Source organism: Manacus vitellinus, unplaced genomic scaffold, assembly GCF_001715985.3.
Source record: "Manacus vitellinus isolate BGI_N305 unplaced genomic scaffold, ASM171598v3 scaffold_5_pilon, whole genome shotgun sequence".
NCBI classification, from domain to species: domain Eukaryota; kingdom Metazoa; phylum Chordata; class Aves; order Passeriformes; family Pipridae; genus Manacus; species Manacus vitellinus.
The window spans coordinates 7,810,857-7,837,112 of record NW_021940682.1 but is presented as its reverse complement, the minus strand read 5'-3'; the positions used below and the strand labels follow the sequence as shown (position 1 = coordinate 7,837,112).

The following is a 26,256-nucleotide window of genomic DNA, read 5'->3' as shown; positions in this document are numbered from 1 at the left end:
AAGTACACAAGGGCTGGACAGAGTCACCATGTAACTCTACAGCTACCAGTGTAGGTGCTGTTACATCACTGCAAGTCCCTACCGTGAGGACTTGGTCACAACAGCAACCAGCAGAGTCTAGCACAGAAACATCACACGCTCAACGAATAAAAAGCCAAATCTTTTAAAAGGCCAGAAGAAATCCAGCCATTGAATCAATCAGTGATTTTTAATCACTGTTCACCATTTTCTCTCTCCTATCCTCATCTACATCTGGCCCCACCAGCATCTATGAGGGGAAAGCTAGACCTCTAAGTCAGCTGCATTGTCCCCTCTGCTGCAAGAAAAGTTTGGTTCAGAAGTCATGAATAGATCGCAGGATTTCACATTTCCCATTAAAATTCCACCACATTTTTCCTTCTTTCCAGGCTATTTAACTTGTTTTACATTAACATCTGACATGCTTAGCATTAATACTTAGATTGAACACTATTTCACTGCTCTGCCCTACCTTCCACTCAGTGTCTTTTGCCTCCAATTTTAATAGATTTTATGCTCCATTTTACTGAGTTTCAGTGTAATCAGAGGTGTCAAACTGCTCCAAAACTCATTAGAAATACATTTCTTCACATGTCTAGCTTTGCAGACTACTGTAGCAGACTACTGTAACAGTTTAATTTTCCTCCTGTCCTGCTTTTACTCAATTCTCCATATGTTCTGATACCACTTCACTGCTGTGCATTGGCACACCAGGACCACATCTGATTTCTACACAGTTTGTCAACATTTCAACAAAACTCCATCCTCCTTCCCTACATTTATTTCAAAAGTCTTTTCTTCTGCTACAGCCATCTCTGCAAAAACCCTCTTTCCATGGCAGCCAGTTGAAGAAACCATTACAAATTCCTCTTTCAATTTTCTCCTCTGTGCTTGGGTTATTGACAGAACCTAGTGCCCTGGGAATGCCCTCTCTAAACAGCATTCTCTCTCCCCTTGTCAAAAGTACAGGAGTTTGTTGATAACAGCCTGAATATATCAAGCTGTCCACTGCTATGCATTTGATTAAAATGTTTTGACCATCAAGAGCTGGAGGAAAAATTTATTTACAGATTTACCACAATGAAAAGGATCATTCTGGTCATCTAAGTGCAACTATTAATCCTGGATCACCTTATATTCAGGAGAGCTAATACATACAGTATCTCATTCTGGAAGAGAAAACCATTTTTCCCCTCATAGGAAAAAAAATACAGTTTCAGCTACAAGATGCACAGTCAGCAATTTGATTAAAATACTGAATTGACAATAGCATTTCTACGAAAGTCTACCCACTATTAATGGAACTAGAGGGAAAAGCCCACAAGTGTCTCAGTTTAAAATTTGCTTGCTTCATATTTTCCCTTTCTCTCTGACAAATCCTTCATCCTGGGGAGATAATTTGCCTTATACATCAAATGGATAACACTACTTTAAGACATAACAGTGGAAAACACAGCAGCTAGAGTGCTTTATCACAGATCACATTGTACCCAAGACATACTAACAAACAGTACCAAATAGTGCCCAGTTATAAATGGGATAAGGTAGTCCCTCACCACAACCTAAGAAGGGGGTAAAAATTCTGATAACTACAGCTTTAAGCAGCATGGGTACCGACAGAAAAGGGACAAAAAATAGTCAAGGGCAAAATCATAACTTTTCCTTTTTATTAAGAGATTACTTTCTCAATATTTGCATTTTACTTGTCACCCGAAAGTAGCATATTCCTAGAACAGTTCTGCTTTTCCAATCCAGAAATCTCCCAGTCATATTTATTAATTAAGCAACCTGCTCCTATGATTTTGTACAAAAAACTTTGGATGTGCAAATTATTACTTTCCCAATTTCAGCGACGCCTAAAACCATTTCTACAATGGTTCTTACTAGCACCTCCGCAATTTTGCCCTCTCAAGGTGTATTTAAAAGAATGCTCTCCAGCAAGGAGTAGACTTAATTTTCAGCAAATCCACGTCAAATTGTAACTCTTCTTTGAAACCTTTTGTTTATTGTCCCTAGCAAGTCAAGCAGTGAATACAAATTCTAATTTATTTAAGGAAAACCACGATCACCAGGAAGTCTATAAGGCCAACCACAATTACTGGGTAAAGTAACCCTTGTCAGGCAAGGGTTAAATAGACACATTTAGCCAACCCAAGGTACATATCTATATGACCAGATAGTCTATGAAATAAACAGTACACTCTCATTGGCTTTAAAAAGATTATTTTGATCTTTAATATTTGGAGGAGAAGTGGGGGAAGAAACAGCAAAATTATATTCAGGAAGCAAAGTTCTGTTTCTTGGCACTTCCACACACTTGCTTCACTAGAAGGCACAGGGGATTAATTTGGCCCACAGAAACAGGAAACTCTTTAATGACAGGAAAATGTATTTTCATGCAAGTTCTGCATAAAGCAATTTTTTATACTTCACTTTCCCTAACTTTTGAAGGGAGAGGAACATTTAGAAGCAGTTTCCTCATATTCACCTTCCTTTCTCAGCATTTTTAAGTATCAACTCTCCTTGGTAAAGCCTACCTTTAGAAAAATGTCAAAAACTCTGCAATAACCAGAAAGACATGTAAAGCAGCTAGTTCTTTTTAGCAGTAGTCTCTTATACATCTATAGGTGCCAATCCCTGCTAAGATTAGCCCTAGATTGTACAGGTTTTCCCTGAACACACCATATAGCAATCAGATTTTCAATCACTGCAGACCAATTAACAAAACGAAGGGGATTGTACAAAGCCAGGAGCAAGGAGAATGAAAGTCCGAAGTTCATTACTTTATTTTCAAAGGTAAAACAAAGACAACAGCAATGAAAAACTATCAGGTAGGGCACAGTTGTCCTTCTAGCACTTTAAAAATAAACCCCTCAACATTAAAGAGACTAGAGCAGCATGCTATTAGAGTCTCATTTAGTTATCTCCCACTGCAAGATGGGAACCCAAAAGACTACTTAAGTTTTTTTAGCATAATCCCCTAAAATCTTGTCCATTTACAGGCAGAGATACAACAGTAGCAGTGGGAAACTATTTTTTTTTCCTATCAGTGTTAGCAGACACCTTGCTGCAGTGAACACTGTCCTGAATGCAAATTACTTCAGCTCCCCAACAGGCACACTGCAACGTTTGAGACTGCCAACATATGGTACAATGCCAGCAGATATGCATTTAGAAAATTGGTGGCCAGAAGAAAACAGTCCAAAAAGGGTGTGAATCTGTGCTTAAGTGAGAAAAGGCAAGGAAGAAGTACAAGACTTGAATGCCACAGAAGTTAAGCTAGTCCATGTGCGGCCAGGACAGAGGTGATGACAGGAATAAGCTATTTCTTGCTATAAAAGGGAGTTACTGTGTCCTTGTGTTCCAAGTGATGGCTTCACACCTTCATTGAGTCAACTAAGCGGAGATAGAACCTTCTAGGATAGCTTGATCTCATGCAGAATCAAAATAGTGCCATACTCACACCTTGCTGAGCTCTTGGCTTGTGAAAGGTGCTGAACAAGCAAGCAGTAGTTTACACCTGTTTCTTGGCAGATAGCTAATTCTGAGTTTACATGCACACAAGTATTTGAAGTAATGGTTCGTTCAAGTTCTCACAAACTCCACTGAATGCCCTTCTCTAAAGCATCTTCAGGTATCAGCTTTGATATTTTTCATCCATTTCAAAGCATCTCTGAAGACTGAAGTGGTCTTCTGTCCTAACTTTTAGATTAATGCCAACTTCTAATGGGAAATAAATTTTGCTTTGTCCTGTAGGCAGTTAAACATGTTAAACTTTTTTTACCTCAAATGTTAACAAAATTCAATTACCACTTTGCACATGACAAGGAAGCCAAATTACCTGGGCTACAGTACATTGAAGAGCAGAAAGGCTTTTCTGTTACAAGTCAGACACTTAGATTGCAATGCACAAGAAAAGGCTGATGCTGTAACAAAAACCTGAAGTAGCTAATCTCAGCATGAGAAATGTTTTCAAACAACACCAAGAATGGAAATACTCCTTGATCTTTTACCTCTCAGCATAGAAAAGCTGGGACATTCCCTACTTCATCAGTCCAATGTCAAAGGCTGTGAGGAAACTAGTGAGTATACAGGAGTTATAATAGGCTTCATTAAGTCTTTGCACTAATTAACACACGATTTACTAGTCTGAGAGGAGTTCTGATATGCATGCCATATACATAATCCAGAATTTTTTCAAATGCATTTATAAGCAATTATGACTCATGGGATACATCTACTTTCTCGAGTTGCTTTCCAGATACAGATGTGAGACAATTGCTTGAGTCCTGTCCCCCAAGCAGTAACGTAGGTAACTGGTATATATCACAACACTTGACAGAGACGAGGATTGGAGATAGATTACACTAACTCCTCCTTTCCCATAAGATTTTCAAGCAGGTCAAGGGCATACTCCTGCATTAGAAAAGCCCTTTCAGATCCACTTAGTATTTTGTAAGCCAGAAAAGTTTAAACACCTGCCTTTTTTTTTTTTTTTTAACTAGAAGAAATAACACACCCAGCTTCGTGCTGCACCTGGGGATTAGAGTTTATTGCAGAATCAAGGCAGTCTGGTCAGCTTTTGTCAGCCACAGAAGCAAGTGCAGTCACATTCTGACTACAAAGAATAGAGAGGGAAGCTACAAAGCTATCCTAGGATTATAGGATGCTGCAGCATGAATAGAAATCATGCACACAATGTTTCACAATGTTTCTTCATCTGATTTTCTGGGAGAAATGGATTATGAGTGGGAAAAAAAGGGAGGATTTATGTACCTGCATGACATCACCAAGTCTTCCTTTTATTTCCCACATTTTTGGGATTCATTTCCTTATCTTAATTTGTGAGTTTGGTTATTGCACTGAAGTGCAGGGACATTTGATAAGCAGCATGTTGCTCCTGTCATGGCCCTCACAACCTTCTGCAATCCAAAAGCCAACAAGAATGGTCACACTGAAAAGCTAGACATTGCACAGATGTTTAGTAAATAAAAGTCACCTGGTGGAGTTGGTGTGTGCACAGATGAAAAGAGCAACAATAAATAGATTGTAGATGTGTATGAAACTCTTAGCTGGGAGTCTAAGGTACCAGTGAGCAACTGCAGAAGCCTAAAGAAACTAACTTAGAAACTAACAGAAAACACAAGGTCTTGATTGTGAGTGTGCCTCTATTAGAGAAGAATAAAATCCATTAGGTCTACATACTGCAAATACAGCTGCCAGTTCCTCTTTCCCAATGTAAACACACGAGTAAAGCCTTGGGAAAAAAAAATCCCATCACAAATAAAAAATTCTGGTTTCAGGGACTTATCCAAACTCACTACACATTAAGGCTAAAATAAGGCATTCTATGAACAGTATCACAACAGTCCGTTCTTCTCTGTACATACTCATTGTTAAAATAAGCAGGCCTCTTGCCCAGGAAGTCATGAAAGCACAGTCCCCAAGCAAAACATTCCATCCTTGCATTTAACATGTCGTAATTCCCAACATTATAACAAGCGTATGTGAGAGATTTCAAGGTTTTTTTCATCCATTTTGCCCATTCACACTCATAAAACCATGCTGTGACAGCACAAGCATGAGCACAGGATGTAACACACCTTGTTACATCACAGAGCTCAGACATATAAATGGGTGTGCGTGTGAACTTGCTCATAAATGATAACTTTCTGAAGTTTAGATTTTACGACAGCTTACTTCTACAGTGTGGCCAAGGTAACACAGGAAGCCAGCCTAAGCTGACTGTCCCTTTTAACATTGTGCATTAATGCTGTAGCAGCTGCCTTCTGAAGCATAACACGTCAAACTAGTCTAACACAGGTTTGTTCCTGAAGTGGAAAAAGAAAGAGGCATTGGGGAGGAGCAGGTGCAAGGCATGATCTGTCAGAGAGGGAACACTGCTTTCATGCCAGCCTAAGAGCTGTTAGTACAAAAGTTTTATATAGAAAAATATAAATATATGTATTATAACATATATTTAGAATAGTATAATAAATATATATATAAATAAAAAGTACAACTTGTGAACATTTCATGCCGAGATGGGGGCTGAGGGTACGAGCCGAGCTGCCGCTGTGCCCCCGCGCTCCGAAGTTCCCTAACATCATAAACTCCATCCGAGGCTCAGCCCCTCCCGAGAGCACGCCTCCGCCAGCGCGTACTCCGCCGAGCCAACCCCAGCTCATCCTCTCGCCACAGAACGCACGGCCCACAAGTTGGATACCTTCTCTACTTGTTCGAGGGGGCGTGTAACAGGCGTTTGGAAGCCCTGTGGGACCCAGCCCGGCCCGAGCTGCCGCGGCAGAGTGATCCGTGCCCGCCTCCCCCGCTCCCCGGCTCCCCCGGATGCACCCGGGGACTGTCCCGGGGCCGCGCTGCCCGTCGCTTTGGCCCGTCGGGTCGTTGCAGCTTTCACCTTGACGGGCGCGAGCTCCGCGGCGGGCGGCCCCGCGGCGGCCAGGTGGGCGCTGCTCCGCTGAGTGGCGGCGGCCAGGGCGGCGGGAGCGGGGTCTGGATTTCCTGCGGATCGCCACCGCCCTGAAGCCCGCTCCCTCGCTCCGCTCATGCGCTCGCGGGCGGCGGAGAAACGGAAGAAAGGCAGATTGAGGCGAGCCGGGGCTCCTCAGCGCCCCCCCGACCCCGCACTGCCGAGGCAGCCGCCTCGCCTCGCGCCCGCCTGCATGGGCGCGGCGGCCCCGCACCTGCCCGCCGCCTCCCCGCCCCGCCCTTCCCTGCGCCGGCACCTGGCCGGGCGCGCCTCCCGCGCGCCTGCCCCGCCTACCTGCCCGCGGACCGCGGCCCCGGGCGAGCGTCCCTCTCCTGCATGGTGAGACACACCCTGCACTGCCTGCCCGTTCCCGTCTCGGGCTGCGCGGGCGACTTCCCCGAGCGGGGCGCCGCGCGCCGCGAGGTTCCCCCGCCGGCCGCGCATGGAAGGGGATTTGCCGCGGGGCTCCGCACCTGCCTGCGCTTCCTCGCGGGAGGACCCGCCTCCGTCCCCCGGGCGGCTGCCAGGAGTGCCACCTGGGCCGGCCGCTCACCCCGCTCACCCCCGGCCCCACCGCGTCCGTGTGCCGCCTTCTCCCACCGATCGCCCCGGCAATGCCTGTCCTGAGAGGGGGGGCCCAATTCCTGCCCAGTGTGTCAGTGAAAGCGTAAAACAAGTTAGCCGTAATGCAGTCCCCTGTGTCCAACATTCTCAAAGGCATCTGAGTCCTCGTACTTAAAAGTGAGTTTTGGTGCCAGGGATGGAGCTGCAATGCTTTCATCAATAACGATTCCAGCTAAAATGATTCGTTCAGGCCAAAGCTCTTGCCTTTCTCTCTAAATTTTCATCAGTGTTAACTGAGAAAGGCAATCAGAAGTCTATGATGCTGTGAGATGTGGGATGAGGTTTATTTATACAGCAACAGTGTCTGAAAGTACCTATTTACCTGTTTGACCAAGACATGATGTTCAGAGGCAGAACCTGTGGCCATTGTAAGAATGGGTAACAGCAGCCTGTAGAGAACTTTTGAGTCTGGCAGGGAGATTGATGTGATGCAGTTAGAGGCAAACCAGTTGAGAAGCAGTGCTCCTACCACACAGGGATTTCCCAGGCTTTAGAAACCCCAGGTTTTAGGGCTTCTTTAAAGATGGCCTCCTGTTTTGCAGCATGCTGCCTCATTTGCCATCAGCCGTAGTTGGAAGATTCCCTCATGAACAACAAGTGCAGTGAGCTGCACTCCAGGGACGTTACCCCTTTGGCAGTGGTCCAACACAACCTTTAGTTGCCAGGAAGTACATGAATTGCTGAGCCTTGGAAGAAAGTTTTGGGGAAGTACCCCTTTGTACTTGTCCTGCTCTTACATCTCTTTTTGACCACTGTCAGAGATGGGAAGTGGGCAAATGAGACCTTCCATTTGACCTATACAGCCACTCTTAGGCCCTTACACATTCTGTAATAAAATTTCATGGGCTGCTCAGGCAAGTTGCTGATTTCACAGCTTCCTTGACTCCCAGGGGAGAAGGGTACCTTTCATCAGTACCCAGAGAGTCATGTGTGCAACAAGGCCACATCTCCAGGGGGGAATCACGTGATGGGACATCAGCTTCCTCCAAAGTCCTGTGCTATGGTGTGAGGCTCCTGCTGAATTTTTTCCAGCAGGCTTTCTTGGCATGTAGGACCTGATGGTAACACACAACCTCCTGATATCAGGGAGCTACCTGTGTGAAGCACCAGCCATGTCTGACTCATGAGAGGCAGAGAGGGAGAGAGAGGCCAGGGTGGTGCTTCCCATACCCCACATGTAGCAGGGAAGGATCATGAGGCAGATCTCACTCTTTTCGTCTCTGTGAAATCATCCTCTTCCAGAAGAGGGTTGATATCTTACAGCCTCCCCTGTCAGTTCCCACTCAAAATGAAGCAGTCAGATCACCTCCTGGATTCTTTTTGTCTGCTTGCAATCGCAAACATCAGGTTTTACTTTTGTAAACATACAAAAAACTAGTGACTCAGAGATAAAAGACTGATTTATTTCCTGACTTTGGTCACCTGACTAGGGCTGGGCATATGGAGATGCATATATCACTTATTACTGAACTTTGTACTTGCCTCTTTAAACATGGAGCTTCACTCCTGAAAGAAAAATAGCTAAGGAAGCAAGGGCAAATGCACACACCCTGCAAGTCTTAACCAAATGGTAAGAACTATGCTAATTTTGTTTTCTGCGATGTTATCAGTGAGTAGTAACTTATTACAGTGCCACTCTGAGAAATAAAGGTCACCTCAGAAAAGAGAATCATGCCAACTCTGCAGAATCAGGAAATTGGTCACAAAGCTCCTTTTCTTGAGAAAATCCTCCTAAAGAACACTGACGTATTTAAAGCAGTGCGGTGACAGCCTGTGATAGAAGAAATGCACACAGACAGTAAATTCGTGGTAATTGTAGAGCATTTGTACACTGCAGCGCAGTACCAGCTTCTCAGAGTAGCTTATTGTCTCTCTTCTTTTCAGTTAGTTACAGCACAGACCTGGAGCAGCTGGTTCAAGCTGGCTTTGAACTGCTCTACACCAGCAACTGCTCTGTTCCGCCTGCTTTGACACGGTGAAATCTGTCCGCCCCTTCTGGCATGACCTTCCTCCTTTTCTATACACTGCTCTCAATCTCTCTTGTTCTCCATCTCTGGGGAGAGTCAGAGAGTCTTTCTGCAACGTCAGTGAGAGGGAAAACATTTTTCTAAGTGTAACAGATCAATCAGAGACAGATATGATCTTGGAAAACATCTACCTTAATGATTAACAGATTAGTGCAATAACTGGAGAAGGGATCTGAGAACAGAAAAATAAGCTTCAACGCAGGAAGTGCTGCCAATACTGGTTAAAATATATCAAGGTCAGAAAATGGCACTACCTGAATACTGCAGCATAACTCCCACCATAGGCAAAGTGCAGGAAGAGTTACACACCCCTCTGCTGCATGGTCACCAGAAAGCCCCAGCTAACCCATTCAAACCTGGGCAATAGCTGGGCCATCCGGCTCCAAAGCTTTCTAGGGGAGTGGTGAGAAATGCAATGGTGGAGATTTGATTTAATTGTACCTTATTTGCATGTGGGAGGAACAATAAGAACCCTATGGAAGCACATAGAGGTGTAGAAGGAAAGCAGGGACAGCTGGCAAGATTAGCCTCAAGAAAAAGTTGAAAGAGCACTTCTTCCAACTTTCAGGTCTGTGAAAGTCTCGGAAGCATTCGTCTCATGCTGCTGGAGACTCATAGCATTCAAGGAAACAGGACTTTACAGGCAATCTTTGTTTAGCTTGTCAGAAAAAAAAATCCTTCACTTTGCATGTAAACCATTGTTCCTCCAGTAAACCTCTTTGGATTGACCTTTTCCTAATGGAAACAACCTTCAGAATACTTGATTTTGACTAACTCCTTGAGTGAGACTGTTTCTGTTGTTGCCTCTGGTCAAGATTCTTTATTTCTGCTGGAATTTAACTTTTTTTTCTCCATAGCTGTACTACAAATCTATTCCAGGATTCAGTTTATGGCCTCTAGCTTTGATTTCTCTTGAGTTCTGCCTTGTGCTGTACCCCACAGCAAATCTGTGTAATAACATATCTTTAGAGCATTAATCTACAAGACCCTGAGAAAGAAGATGCATAAACTCAGCACCTAACAGAAGTAGGTTTATAAATCTTTCTAAACATTATAAATATTAACTTGTTGGGAGTAGCTTATTTAGAGCTGATTTGGACAGTACCTTCTCAGAGATCTGACAGAAAAGTGCCATTCTCTGTTAGATATGAAACTCCAAGTAAAAACTGAATTAAAATGTAGCTTATAATATAGGAAATCCATACTTAAATACATAGCTAACCAAGTCAAGTCCTGCCTAAGTTAGTGTACAGCTCATCAAACAGTTTGAATCTTCTGTGAACTGTGTATGGGATAAGCCACAAACCAGTTCTGCCAGCAGGGAAGTATAATGAAGAACAAGAACCGGTATAGCAAAAGAACAAGTAGGATACTAATTACAGAAGAATCTCACTCATCTCAGACCCTCACACACATTCCAGACGAAAAGTCTCTTCCAATAGCAGCAGCAGTTATGATCCACAAAGCAACTGCAGCCTGTGAAACAGATACACAGAGTAAGCAAGCAAATTTGAGGCAGATACTTAACCTCCCTTAGATCATGATGCAGGTAAAGACATGCTGTGACTTCCAGCCTGAGGCTGCAGACTCTGGCTTCTTAGCCTGGAGAGTGGCTTACAAAGATGAGAGGGACTCAAGCTTGGCGCTTGTTCCCTACACAGCACCCAGTGTGTGTGTCAGAACAGGGGGGGGACCCTGAATGTGTGACATTATCATGGTTTACACTAAAAAATGCACTTGGGCTCTTTTGTTACTTACTTACTGACGTATCTTAGGAACGGCTTTACTTCCCCGTGAGAAGGAGCTGCAGGGTCAATAGCAGGAACTGGGAGTCAAACATCAGAAGTAACCCGTGACAAACAATCTAAGAGAGGTCAGACAAATCCTAAGTATTAACTGCTGGAACAAAAATGGATGGGTAAATAGCCCTCAGAAGAAAATCTGTGGCAGTTTTTTTTCATCCAAACAGTGCTGCTAATAAAAATCTCTGTTCTGCCTTGATTGACTGTGTAAGAGGGAACAATGTTGTGCTTAATCTCCCTGTTTCTGCCTGTGTTTCTCCCTGTCGTCATTTTGGGCCCCATTGAATATAATTATGGGGACTATCCAGCAGCAGGTTTTGTCCATTTCCAGCCACTGTAATAAAGAATTCTACTTATACCCCCTACAGCCAGGTCTTCTTTCCCTGTCACACAGATGAACACCAACATGTAGGTGTAGCTCTGCAAGAACAGCACTATGATAACCAAAGAAGAAACATTCCTCTACGTGTTGCTTTGTTGTTAATTTTGTCTCATCCCTTTTTTGCTGCATGAAAGCATTTTTTCTGTTGCAAACAAATTCTTGGAATTTATCGAAAACATGTTGAGATAAAGCTATCACACACATCCCTTAGTTTTACTGAAGGACTGCTCCTTAGAGGGAGTAATTGCTCCCTCTAATCAGTTTTGTTAGGCAAATCTTGCAAAATAGCACTCATTTAACAGAGACTGATTGCTTTCAGAAATTAGAATATTCTTCATTATCACCACCACAGATTAATGAAATGTTTCTCAGTATCCAATTGATGTCAGACATTTAGATACCATTAGCAACAGTGCTTTAGCTTTGATTTGCATTAATTACAGGCGAAAATAAACTTCCATAAGGTCATGTTAGCAAAAAGGACATAGAAAGCAACCTATGCTTGAGAAAATGTTCTACTCTTCTCTATATTTTTTTCCTCTGCACTGACAACAGCCACTGCAAAAAAAACCCCCAAACAAACAAACAAACAAACATGGTAATTTGAAACATTTTAGTGGGGTCTGATTCCCAGGGCAAGAGTGACAACTCTTTTAGGTGTACCTCACATCCAAAATCTAACTTTCTGCCAGATCAGGTCAAATTCACTGTTGAAAATTGTGAATTAATAAGTTAGGGAAAACTGCTCATAATACGGCCCACCAGTTCCTTGTGATCAGACAGGAAAATACATGCCAGAAAGATCCTGGGACTGTTTTTCCCAAAGGTGGCTGGGGACCTGGGCTGTGCTAATCTACTGATAATGGCAGCAGCCAGCTCCTACCCACCATCTCTTCTCCTGAGAAACTCTGCAACTTCTCCCTTTTCTTATGCCTGGTTAGGTGATGGGACAGTTGGCAGTGACTTCTGGAGAAAAGAGGATATCTTGTGTGGAAGGAGTTGGTGGCTGCTATGAGTTGTTCCTCTGGCATTTTCCCTGTGTGGGACTCACAAGCTCTGGGATGGGCTGAGGCTGGGAGCAGGGGCTTTGTCCTCATGGAAATTGGTGACCATGAAACTAAGTGCTCTTTGCATTTATTCCCAAATCCCGCCTTCTTTCATTGGTGCTGTGATGTATGGGATTGTAGAATCATAGAATAATAGAATGGTTTGGGCTTGAAGATGCCTAAAGGTCACCTAGTTCCAAACCCCCTGCCATGGGCAAGGACACCTTCCACTATACCAGGTTGCTCAGAGCCCCATCCAACCTGGCCTTGAACACTTCCAGGGACGGGGCACCCACAACTTCTCTGGACAACCTGTCCTGGTGCCTCATGACCCCCACAGTGAAGAACTTCCTCCTAACATCTAATCTAAACCCACCCTCTTTCAGTTTAAAGCCATCACCCCTTGTCCTATGACCTTTTATAACATCCCTCTCCAGCTCTCTCGCAGAAGCCCTTTAGGCACTGGAAGGTGCTCTAAGGTCTCTCAGGAGCCTTCTCATCCCCAGGCTGAACACCCCAAAATCTCTCAGCCTGTCTAAAGAGTCATGTACTGCTAAGGTGCTGTATACATTAAACATCAACCATTGTCTCTCTATGAATGCTTACCTAAACAGTAAAGCAAAATGTTTTGATTCCCTGCTTAACAAATCTACACCCAGAGAGCAACTGGCTGATAAAACATGTTGTGAAAATAAAGGTGTAATTATTACTTCCAGCTCTGTAAGAAAATATACTGGTCTCAATATTGCAATACTGCATTAACTTCCTTTTCCTTGTTGTAAAAATCAAGCTGTCAGGTACTTAAGATTGCATCTAACGAGGCATATGGTACACACACAGGAGTTCCAGCATGCTTCTGAATAATTTATAGTGACTTGAAACAGAGAGACTTCAAAGTTATCGCTGCATTTGCAGAGTCCTCTAAGTTTTCCTCCCTTGATTTCCTTCGTTTTGTTCTGCATTCCACAGATTCCTTTGGATCTTTCTGGGCCAAAATGCGATTATTACGTGACTGTGAATAGGATAAAAAAAATGCTCATATTCCATTTAAACTTACTATTTTATCCTGAATCACAAAAATAGCATTCTATTCATACTTACAATTTTTAAAATGTATTTTTACCTCCAGAGACCTAACATTGTCTAATTTTGGAACTCGGTATTTCAAACAAATTTTATAGTATATATATCCAAAGCTTTATGCACTGCAAACCATAAAGTATGTAACTTTCCATAATGAAATGTGCCATGCATTTATATTCAAGCATAAATAGCATTAAGCATAACTGCACAGACAAGGGTCTGAACTTTCAGAACTTTCAGAATCTTAATTTGGGCTTTGTCACAGACACATATTCATGGTTTTGAATACACTCTTTAAAGGGTTGTAGTCACTTTAAAGGAAATCAAAGTTGTCTACCAGAAAAAGAACATCTATATTTTACTGAGCTAACATTGTTGGGGGAAGAAAAGTTTTCCCATGTTTAGGCAATGTTTTTCTCTTGGGTCCAGTGAGTCAAATTGCCATTTTGGTTTACAGGCCTGGCAGACAGTCAGAAGGAGGGCATAGTTCTACGGAAATTAAAACCAGAAAGTGGATGCTAAACTTCAGCTATTTATAGTGAGGATCTATTAATATCAAGCACTGAGGAAATACAGAACAAACTCTGAACCAACTCAAGCACTCAAGGAATGCAGGTTCTGGAGCAATGTATGCACCACATGGACTAGATAACTCACCTTGCTGAGAGCATCTGGCCACTGCACCTAAAACTACTTCAGTATTTGTGTGTGTGGAGGGTGGAGAGGTGAAGGATTACATATAAGGAAACTTGGCTCACTTTATTGAGTGTTGATGTTTTCCCATCACAGTCTTAATTTGTCTATCTGTAGGTGAGAGATAACAGCACTCAATTTGCAAAGACTTTTTGGGAATGAATTCATATGCATCGAGTGCTCTGAAGTTAAAAAGAGTAACTTTGTAGTTGTCTTAGATAATAAAAACCTTTGAAAGCAGCAGTGGCTTCACAGAGGCATTTTCTTTTTAAGTAGTGTAGGACTTTGTTGGTATTTGTATCAAGTGCATTTATATAACTTCTAATTTTACAGCTTGCTTGGCTGAAGTTAAATCACAAGCTGGTCACAAAAGCATTCATCAGTCACATCTTCAAATTGCACAAGATAATCCACACTATGGCCACAGCCCTGCCATCTGCTCCACCTACGTAAATGCCCAACATCCAGACAGAGCCCAGTGAAGTCCACTGCCTTTACTCCAGCCCAGGGATCTCTTTAAATCAGATTTCAAAGGAACAAACTGAATGGCAGGTCCACTCATTCAGGTCAAACCAAGTTTCCCAACCACATGTGAACAGTATTGGTCAAACCCCACCTGATTTTAAGTTAATTTCCCTGGTCTAGGACCTGATGGTGGCATCTATACATCCACAAGGAACAGCTGCCACGTCATCTTAGAGCACTGACAAGCAGTATCACTATAGAAAGAACTACCTTGGATGGGTCAGCTTTGAGCCATCTGACATTACAGAGGTCTATCTCTATCTCTGACAGAGGTTTCTTATCTCTGTAGCAAAGCTATAGAGTCTTGTATAGGGGGATAGAAGACGACCTATGTGCTTCAAAAACAGTGGCTCTTTTTCTCCTGTGATCATAGGTCTTTCCCACCTCTGTGGGGAGGACAAAATATTGGCCCTCCACAGCCTCTACATTCAGAATTTGATCTTCAAGAAAGCTTTGTACTGATGTCGCTTTCCGTATTGTATTTCCAAACTGAGTAAATAGCTTCAGTTTTAATACCTTAACCAATATGATGCCACTGAATAGCAAAAATCAATTTCCTTCAGAGATATAATCAACACTTAAAAAGATGAAAGCCATCCCCAGGTAGGGGATCCTATGAATTAATTTAAATGGATACAACTGTCATTATTTATTTTTAAAGTTTCCTGATAACTCACTTAAGAGATATGAAAGGCCTTCTTTTCCCCCTCATATGGAGCTTTCTCACAAATAACATTTTCTCAATCATAAATTATTATTACAATAAATTAAACATTTTTTTGCTCTAAAACCAGCCAATGAACCTTATTCCTGAATTTCAATACCTCCAATATGATATAAAAGAATTTATAAATAATAATGAATGAAATGTGTGTTTTCTAATATACTACTCTAGTCAAGAAGGAATCATTCTTGCAAAGGTCAATATTTTTTACTGGGTTAATAGGCTTCTGCTGAGTTGTCAACTACAGTACTGAGCCTTATTTTTGTGCAAAGTTAGGGCTTTCTTCTTTCATTCAGACAATCACTCAGACCTTCCACTTGTGCCTGTGCCTTTACCACAAAAAATAGATGAGAACTGGCTTTATTCCAAATATTTTTTCCCAGCATGCATATAATTAGTACTACCCATTTTAGCTCCATTTCCCCCTTGCATTTGGTTCTACATATAAATCTTCTTTTCTATGTTTGTCTGTCAAGGGCTGCTAGAAGATGTGACTGTCAGGCCCTTGGATATGGCCCTCTTCATAATTAGTATCTCTGTTCTTACTACTGGTCTCATGAAACCCAGGTTTCAACACTGTTCAAACCTATGCAGTAATTTTTCCTGCTTAACCTCAGTTTCCAGTGGCCTGTCAGTGTTTTATGGTGTTAAGAGAGTCAAACAACAGCTCCTCCTGCCCTTAGGTATAACTGGGAGCGTTCTGCATTTCTTTATACATAACTGCAGGATTTATTAAGGGAGGCATCCAGAAACAAAGACTTGCTGTGGCAGTCTCTGTAAACTTAAGCCTCAGCATCTTTTCCATTATCATCTGGCATATATATACATACATATATATATATATATGAAAAACAATAGTTCATTTGTCAGAAACCACTTCTTGCTCCAGAATAAGGGGTAATGGTGGTTCCCAAGGGAGAAATTACACAGGTGTTTTCTGTGGAGACAAATTTTATTTTGAAAAAAGAAATTAGTTTTTTCTTTTTAGTTTTGGTTGGTTGGTTGTGGTTTTTTTGGTTTTGGTCATTTGTTGGTTTTCATGTTTGTTTGTTTGTTTGTTTTGGTTACTGTTTGATTGATTGGTTTAAGTGTTTGTTTTTTGGTTGGTTGGTTGGTTGGTTTTTTATTAACCCAGACTACTTCAGTGACTTTACTCGTACCATTGCCTCTCAGAGCGTTGCACAGGACCAGCTGAAGGGATGATACAGAGAAAGGGGAAGGAGCAATATGGATTAGAATTTTCTCACATCAACTTTGAAATAAGAATGATTTCAGAACAAATACACTAAGGAAAGCCTGTTTTCTCCTTCTTTTTTTTTTTTCTCCTTAACTCACAGAAACTCTTTTAATTTAAAATTGAAGGAGAGGAACACCCAGTGTAAGATAATTCTATCCAGAGCAGTCACACATCTGCTAAAATGATCATGGAAGAGTGTTGCCAAAGGCACTTCTGCAATGAGCACAGATAATGTGTGAGACCTCCCCCAGTTAGATGAGAAAAAGGAAGAAAAAAGAGAAGTGGAAAGAACTTAGACAAGTAGCAGCTCTTGAACCTCACTTCTGTCACCATGCACAAATCATGTTACTATCCAATGCACCTCTCCAGCCAGCCAAAAACAAACCCAGCCCTCCAATAGTTCCCATTGAGTCAAACATCACAGAAGGCCTGGAGGTGCAATCATCCCTCCAGGCTCTTCCTGACCCATTTCTGAAAGCTGGACATTTTCTATCCCTCAGAGACCCTGCAAAGAGCAGCCACCCTCCTGCCAGGGCTGAGTTCCTGGATCAGCGTGGAGGGATTTTCACCTCCTCACATTCAGAGCATGGCTCTTCTACAAGGGAAAAGGATGTTTCTTACTGTAAAAAAGGAGGTATGGTACCCTGCACACAGTACTCCCAAGCCAATTTTATGTCAACTTCAGCTCTTCCTTTGCTTCCACATACGCTGAGGGTGGAGATTTGCATCTTACAAAGCATTCTTCTACTGAAACTTTATGCAGATGCTGCAACATTTCAGAGATGACACAAATTTGTTGGAAACATTATATGGATAAACAGTATTTTAGTATCTTCCTCCAACTCAGAAAACAGAGGAAGCATCTTTGCTTTAATTTTTAATCCCTTTTCCTTTAATGTTGACTTCCATTCTTAATTTCCTGTCTGATGCCTTTTAGACTTACAATTAAGGATCTTTAAAAGCTAAATGATTGTGAAAGTCTAAGCCAAGTCTAAGCACTGCAAACTGCTGTAAATAGAAGCAGACCAGACAGAATGGTGTTAAATGAACAAAAATGGCCAGTTTATTCACTGGAACAGTTATGCATTACACTGTAATTTTAATTGGAACATAAAGATGTAAGAATCAGTATATCAGCTTCTTTTAATTATTTTCTTCAGCACTAGAGTGTTTTTCCCAACCATTTGACTGCATGATCATATTACACATGTACAAGCACAGACTTTATGAATCCCTCACAAGGCATTAATCTAGGATTGTCTACAAGGACAAGGAAGAGTTAACATGGGAATTACTTCAATTTTAAAAACAAATGATGCGCTTTTGGAAACAAGAATTATTTAACTTCTTTTGCTTTTAGCATAAAGTAACAACAAGAAGAGTTTCCAATACTCAGTCTTTAGCAAATGAACATATATACTTTTATATTTTCTTCACCACCTAGAAACACTTCATCATTTAACCCCAAGAAGGCAGGACAACATAATGTCAATTCAACATAGGAGTAGCTGAGTTATTACAGCAGTAAACATACAGTATACAAATTTGTGTTTGTCACAAACTCCACCAATGTTAAAACTCTTTTGAAAGGAACACAGCAATCTGTATGGTTCATTAGATACAGAACATCATGCAAATGGAAACATTCAATAGATTACAAAAGTCACAAAACATCAGTTTTCTTTTTTTTTTAATTGTTTACAAAGGATCGAGTTAATTAACCCCTTAACAGTCAAACCACAGGGCTGATAATAAATAGGGCAATAACTAATAAAATGGACTTAATTTATCCACTGGCATAGCACACATAGCCATATCTGTGAACGGAAGAAATAATAATAAAATAAGCTAGATTACTCTTATTTCTTGTTCATAGCTGATAAAATAACAACTCAGCTAGCAAGCCAGTCTACTTGAAACTTTTATCAAATCCTTCTGTTTATTGATTTCCAAAATATTTCTGAAATCAAGTAACCACATAATAAAAACTCAGAATACTAACGTGAACATACTCTTATCCACCCTTTCTTTTACAGCAGATCATAATAATCAAAACAAATGCAGAGCTTCGTAGAGAGACATTTTTGAAACACAAGGCTCTATCACCCAGAGTCTGCCTGCACATCAACTCCAGCCATGAAATGTAGGATTTTTCCTTTACTTTTTGTCAGTTTGTCACTTGGTTGCCATTACATTTCACAAAGGGGATTTTCAAGAACTCCACAGGAAACAGATTAAAAACCAATAAGGATTTAAGCCGTGCGCCTCCAAATGAAAGACACAGACTCTCTGTATAGTTCTCTTGCCCTTCTAGCAAGAGGAATAAGCATATCACACAAGAAATAAGAATTTCCTAGCTTAGTTAAGGATATGGAGAAGCTACACAATGTTAACAATCTCATGCACACATTTTACATTGCATATTTTGATGCATTTGTGCCTGACGGCAAAAGGCAATTGCTTTTTTATTTCTTTTCCACAGGATGCTTAATTAAACTAAAAAAAAAAACCCTTAATGGCTAAAAAAGTCTGAATAGTATATATCCTTTTCAGACTCACTGCACACACAGCAAAGGAAAACTGAAAAGAAGTGATGACTGGAATTTTTAAAGAGGTAACTATAGCAATTATCTTACTTCAAAGGTAAAACATCAGTGCCTGCCATTCTCAAACGAACATTTCTGAAGTACAAAAGAAAGAAATTTACTGTAACCTCAATGGATACGCATCTTCTGCCAAAGAAAGGAACAGACCTCAGAAAGGCTGATGTAATCTATACCTTATGATGATGATGATCAATCCAGCTATAGTGGCATCGGTAGCACAACTACTGACTTTGGCATTGCGTGATTGAACAATAAGGTTGGTATCAAAATAAGGGCCTGGACTCTGGGTGTTGTCCCCAGTGTGACAAGGACTGGGTCAAATTTTACTAACAGCTTACTTAAGTATTTCCAATGTAACTATCGTGAGCAGCCTTCATAGGTGAGGTCATATTTCATGACTGAGGTTATATTTCATAACATAATCTCCTTTATGTACACACATTAATATGGCAAATGGCTTAAACAACGTTATAAATTTTTTTTTAAATAAAAAATAAACTGAAAATCATCTTGGCATTAAAACTTGCAGCGTTAATTACAGTTTCATTCTACGAACTCTACTGTATAACTATGGTTACATTAACTTACTGTGAAAAATGTGGATAGAGAAAGCACAGAGATGCCAACCTGTCAATCAGATCAATCAGAAAGAATATCACTATTGCCTCCCTCTAGAAGGCAGAAAATTCTATACGATTAGCATGAAAAATGGTAATATGTCCTCTTTCTGTAAAACCTCCAGGTAGCTTCTGACTGATAGAAAATATATTTTCCATACTATTACATTTTACAATTTACTTCTTCATCTTTTTCTGCCTTTATATTTGATTTTTTTTCTATTTCTTTCTTTTTGTTTTTTCCCCCACACATTTACTATAAACTTGATTTCCAGGAGCAGATCATTTCACTGAACAAGGAATATTTTTTCACTACAGCCAAAAAAAAAATCAAACCAAAATGCCCCTATTTTGACCTAAATAACCCTATTTTGAGTAGCTATTTCAAATCCAAAGAAATTTCAAGGCCATCATAGAGAACAAAAGCTGCATTTCAGACACAAAAGTCAGAGCAGGATCTGAATTGCTTCCTTACTGAGTATGACACATTGCAGTGCTTCTGAGTATACTCAACCATTAAAAATATATGTATAACTTTTCTTAATCTTTAAAAAGCAGAATAGATATCAACACAACATAAATTCATTTTAAATGGGCAAAATATAGTATTTTGCAACCCTTAGAAATCCCAGGTCTTTGTTTCTGGTTTTGTCTGCATGTAAATATTTCCTACAAAATCTCTCACAAAGTTTTATGTCATCAATCAACATGTAACAAAGAAGAGTTTATCATCTTAAGTTCAAGGCATGTATTTTATTTTGTACTGATTAACTGATAAAAGTTGTCCCAGGGACCTATATAGTTTTATAACTCACAATGCAATAACTACAACCATTTGTACATTTAAGTTGGCTTTTTTCTAGTTCTTACACTTCCAACACTTAAGTTTTGTTACATATAAAAAAATGTAAATTGAAAACTTAGAAATTAAGAATTTAAAACTTAAGAGAATAAAAAATTTATTAGTTCTATAAAATGGGGCCAGAACTTCTATAGCACTGGATGCTGTTTCATAACCCTTGATCCACATGGACATGCCAGTACAAGGTTTTGATTTCCAAAAGTTGCTCTGCAAAAAACAACTGGATAAAAATATGTTTCTAAACTGTCCTGATACAACATTTTTTCCCAATAAATTTGTATCTATATAGAAAGGAAATGTATTTCACCAATTTTCTGCTTAACTAAAGTTCAGGGAAAATGTCTTTGATTTGGATATGAAAATAGGAAAAACTATTCCAAGTGCAGTCTGTGGTAACTGTATTCAAAATGCTATGCAAATTCCTTTTCTTATTAACAATATACAGTAGCTGTCTCTGTTGGATGCAGGCATGGCCACTGCATGATATTCTTACACCAGGCAAACAGGGTCAGGAATCTGGAGACACTTTTTGAAGGCTGAATTTGCCTCAGACAAAATGTTGTTTTTTTAAAAATAGCAATCAAAATAGCAGATAGTCTCAGACATTATGATAGAGCTGAACAAGGTTTCACTTGACTTTTCTATGACAAGACAACAGGTTAAGTATGATGCTGAATAGTGATGTAAACATTTACGAGGAGAATCATGCGAACTGCATGGAAACCAAAGTCAAAACACTGCCGAGTGTTGTCTGTTTGATCTGATCAGAACTGGATATCAATTTGTTCCTGTTTTCTCTACCTCTGGATGTTTTGTTACAATAGCTCAGCTGCTTTGCCAAGGCTACATGACAGACGTTGTTGATGACATAGAATATTTCTATTTACAGCACCTTCGTTACTGGTACTATGGTAATAATGATTTGTTAGGCACACTGAGTGGTCACCAATTCTCTCCTCTGCTGATGTCTTGTGTATTGTAACATTTGGTAAGCACTGTTACTAAAAAACTGACTTCGTTTTCTCAGCTCCAGGCAGAATTTGAAAGAGTTGTTCCAACCACACCTGCAGCAATTGTTTTTTTTCTCAGCTGCTCTATACCTCAGGCTGTATTGTGTTTCCCACTTGTAGGTCATACATGTGCTGCAGAGAAGGAATAAAGACATGTGGAAATATCTAAGCCTTTCTTCTGTAAATAAATTAAGGCCACCTGACAAAACAAGGAGCCTGCTAGTTACCAACAAGTAGGTAGGTAGGCAGTGCTGCAGACTTGTTTTTCTAGCTGATAACCAGACGGGAAGCCCAGAGATGCTGAAACACAACCCCTTATTTAGCTGCTTGCCTTGCTGCCAGGTACTGTGCAAAATAAATTCCTCTATCCTTGATTTCATTCTGAAACTCACTGCTTTTAAGAAAAGAACAGGCTTACTCAGCTTTTATAGGAAAGAATCTTTAACTAGGAACACTGTGCACTGTTGCGATAAAGTCTGCGTAGTGTAGATCACCTGAGTATTTGTCATAAACTGACATGAGCTAAGGTTCTGTGTCTGTTGATTTTTGGCAAGGAAAAAATGCACTACAGTAAAGTCCTACTAACTTTGACCCACACCTTTAACCCTACCTGCATGAGTCCTTTCACCACAGAATACTTCACACGAAATGCATATGACTTCACCATTCATAGTAGCCTTCCCTGGTAAGGCCTCGAGCTAGGATCCTGAATATGGGAGTGGGAGGAAAGAATGTTTTTAATTAGCACACAGCATTTTACTTGTTTTAGATTTTCTTTCTCAGATACCAAATAGAAAGTAATCCCAGAAAACAGCACCAATTCGTCTACTTGTCTGAAATGCAAAAAATATAATTACAATGCAAGCAAACAACTGAAAACAAATCAATACATTATCCTTTCATCTCCTTCTTAGGCTTAATAATTATCTTTCAGTGAAGAGCTAGAACAAAACCAGAAGCTAGTGTAATAGGAATTAAAAAAACAAGTGCATAAACAAAATCAGTGCAGCAGCAAAATATACAGTCATTGTTAACATTTCAGTTCAACCCATTTCCAACATTTTTGTGCAATAAAAATTGGCCATATGCTGGCCAATGCAACAAGCCTCTTTTTAATATTAACACAGTCATTCTTCACTGAAGTTATTTCTGCTTGGTTTTAAAAAATAAAATCAGTTAAATACAACTCTCACAGAAAAAAAAAAAAGACTGTATTTCATAAACACAAAATTCTGGTGCAAATAAAGTAAGAAATAAATATCACACCCTTGAAGACAAAAGGAAATTTGAACTGGTTCCTATGGCTGAACTTGGAGTATGTGAGGGTAGGATTTTTGTAACATATTTTTTTTAACATTGGCTTAAGTCTCTCATGATTTCAGAGGTAAAGCCAAGCAGCTGGGAGGAACATTTTTGTTGAGATGTTAAATTTCACTACACTTCAGTCGTGATAGCACAGTTTGAGTACAATCAGAGGAACCATAAAAAGTCTTCTTGATAGGTTGGGCTCTGTGCTTTGTGTTCTTCTTCTCAACCTTCCCTCAGTTGCCAGAGCAGGGGATATGAATCCAGACTTGCCAATGCAGCAACAAGGCAGGATTGTCCACCTGCTTGCTGGGAACAACCCCAACTTTTGTTGCACGAACTCCACTCTGTTTGCATTTTCTCTTACGTTGCATATGAAGATTAGGGGTAAGGAGGAGGCTTAGAGAGACAGTTGAGAGGGGCACACTGAGAGCTGGAATGTGGCTGCTCTTCTGGAAGAGCATTAGGACTGAAAATTAAAAAGAAAAGAGAAAAAGTGCTTAAAATACACGGCAAACTTTTTACATCCATGTAAATAGTACAGGGCTGGAAATGAACTTTAGAAGGGCATGAAGCCTCATCTCTAAATCCATATCCTCAGACACATAGTACACATAAAGAAAATCCTCAGTGTGCATGCATTCAGTGACACCTGGATGCAGATTTGAAGTGGTCCAGATATCCCACTTGCAGTTCCTGTACACAGCTGCTGTTTGCATGCTCTGGTGAAAAACGCTGTGTGGAGAAAAGAATGCATGTGTGAAATGGGAGAGCAAATTTGAAGGACAAGATGCAGGTGCCATCTTTGTGTGAACATTGAAGATTTTCTATATGCAGCTGATCGATTGTTTGAAATGAAGGACAGTGCCAGGATGGAAATCAGGTTTCATAACTTTGTGAAAACATGATCTCTTACTGAATGGGACCTATTTACTAGTACATCTTTAAAAACACAGTCTAACCTTCTTCATCAGGTAACATGAGCATTATATATTTTGTAATTAACACTCCCAAAGGGTAGGGATTTTTTTATGTTTAGTTTTCTTTTGGGTTTTGTGCTGTTGGGATTCTCTTTATTCTGTCATGTACTTCTGTCATTTGACTGTTTCTCATGTACAATTTGTCTGATAACAGCATTCACTGATAAACCTCTAAATGTGCATTTGTAGCATTAGCTGTCACATTGTGTAGAGAGGTCTGAACCAGTTTTCTGCAAACCAGGTGGGGCTGGAGTAGCAGCCAAGATGAGGGGCAGCTAACACAAACACACCCCACTTCTTGGTGCAGAGTTTCAAAACAGCAAAACAAGATACCAGAACAAAATGCAAGTAAATGTAGTTTGTAAAGAGAAGAAAAACAGTGCCACAAAACTCAGATCTTTAATGTGTCTAGGAAGAGTTTTTTCCTCAATGCTTCAAATGTTCTACAGTCTTGAAGTTATTCCAAGCTCAACAGTGTGATATATGATAAAGCACAATCATTTATGTCTCTGTCTTCAAGAGAATTTGCCTTTTCTGTGTTCCTTCTTCAGAAACAGTTCTTTTATGCTTTTACATATTATCTCTGCAGCACAGACTATTGGAGTACTGGCTGAAGGAATGCAATTAGTCTATTGCTGGAAATGAATCAATTTGAAAAGCCAGAGGTATATGAAAATCTGCTGCTGGAAATGCCAGTGGCACTGAAAATGTCTTTAGTTCCAAATATAGCATTTACTTCAGGAAACAAAGAAATGACACTGCGTTTGACTGAAGACAGAAAGTTGATGGCAATGTCCACATTTTCAAATCAGAGAAGCCTAGGAGGGTATGACTACAAATCCACAGGTATTACAATTCAGCAGGAGCTTATTTGAAGATCACAGAGTTGCATGTCTGAAGTTAGATTCTGTTTCACATTAATGCTCCTGAAGTTTCCCAATTGTAACACGGCTGGTGAGAATGAGTTATATAAGTTCAGGACCTCACAAGTTTTGTTTTATGCTCAGTTGTCTGAGTAGTTCAGCCTCAAAGTGTGTAGTGTTATGGACTAAGATGCCTCAGTTTATATATTGATTTAGTCTAACTCTAAGCACCTAGGCATAAATATTTCATCTAAAATATTTTCTTGAAGTTTAGTAGTTGGACTTGTTTAATCAAACACTGAGAAGCCATCAAACCTGTACTCGCTAAGTAATTATTTCCATAACTATCCCTTTCTTCTCCCATATTCTGCCACCTGCAGATGCAGCATCTAAAGAGAGATCTGGCTGAGATTTTTGCCTACTCCACACAAACAAGTGTGTCAGGAGTGACTGCAGATGGACCCAAAAGGTTTGTATTTGCTTTCAAACTCATCCACTTATCAAGAGTCAGCTCCTGGTTTCAGCAACTCCTAAGTTTTCAAGATAGGCTTAGGAGAAGCACTAGTCTTAAGTCCTTCAGAGATATAAAAGTGAATTACAACTTTAACATTACATTTGTGGGGGAAAAAAGGTGGTAGACGTGACCCTACAAAAACTGCCTTACTCAACTCCCTTGCTGCCCCATTTCTTTTTTAACAGGACTCCTATCACTGCCAGAAAGGAACAGAAACTCAATGCACACATTCCTTGCTCATCAGCAGACATGTTTGTCTTTTGGGGCTTCCTTCCCAGCTTTAAAAATAAGCAACAAAAGACGTTTGTGCTCTGAGGGAGAGGACTGGTGAGGAAATGGTCATAGTTACAACTACTTATGTACAGCAATGGCCTGAAAGAGGATCTTTTGAGACACATAAGATTCTCCTCTACATAAATATACACAACCAAAATAATGTTATGGCATGACCTTCAGTACAAAGTCAGCCCTGACTGTAAATACTGTAATACAAACTATCCCAGGCTATGCTCAGATTAGCAATTCTAAGCACTGTCCTTAGAATTATATTAATTTTCTCTTCATGGTAATTCTGCATTGCTTCTTACTTTGAAATACAAGCACACTTCTATGCATGGAAGAAAGAGAAAACTCTGTCTTGCTATCTCTTTTTCAACCAATAATAAATATAAGGGGAATTAGAAAGAGAAAAAAAATTACAAGGCTATCAGGCACCTTTATAGCAACATATATAACCACGTCACTTCTAGTTCCAGTAGATTTAAATCTTCTCCTATAACTGTACTGTTATACAATCCCCTCTTCAGAAACATAATACATCCAGTTCATTAAAGCAGATTGCTGCAGCA

At 40.3% G+C, this 26,256-nt stretch overlaps 1 protein-coding gene across 1 annotated transcript in view; it reads right to left on the bottom strand.

Moving 5' to 3' along the window:
• Nucleotides 1–17,691: 17,691 nt before the first annotated feature.
• Nucleotides 17,692–26,256, bottom strand: part of BICD1 (BICD cargo adaptor 1) — a 170,837-nt gene continuing 162,272 nt past the window's right edge. The window contains 1 exon segment of the mRNA XM_018080702.2: nucleotides 17,692–23,520. Coding sequence (XP_017936191.2) covers nucleotides 23,288–23,520 — 233 coding nt within the window. The 3' untranslated portion in view covers nucleotides 17,692–23,287.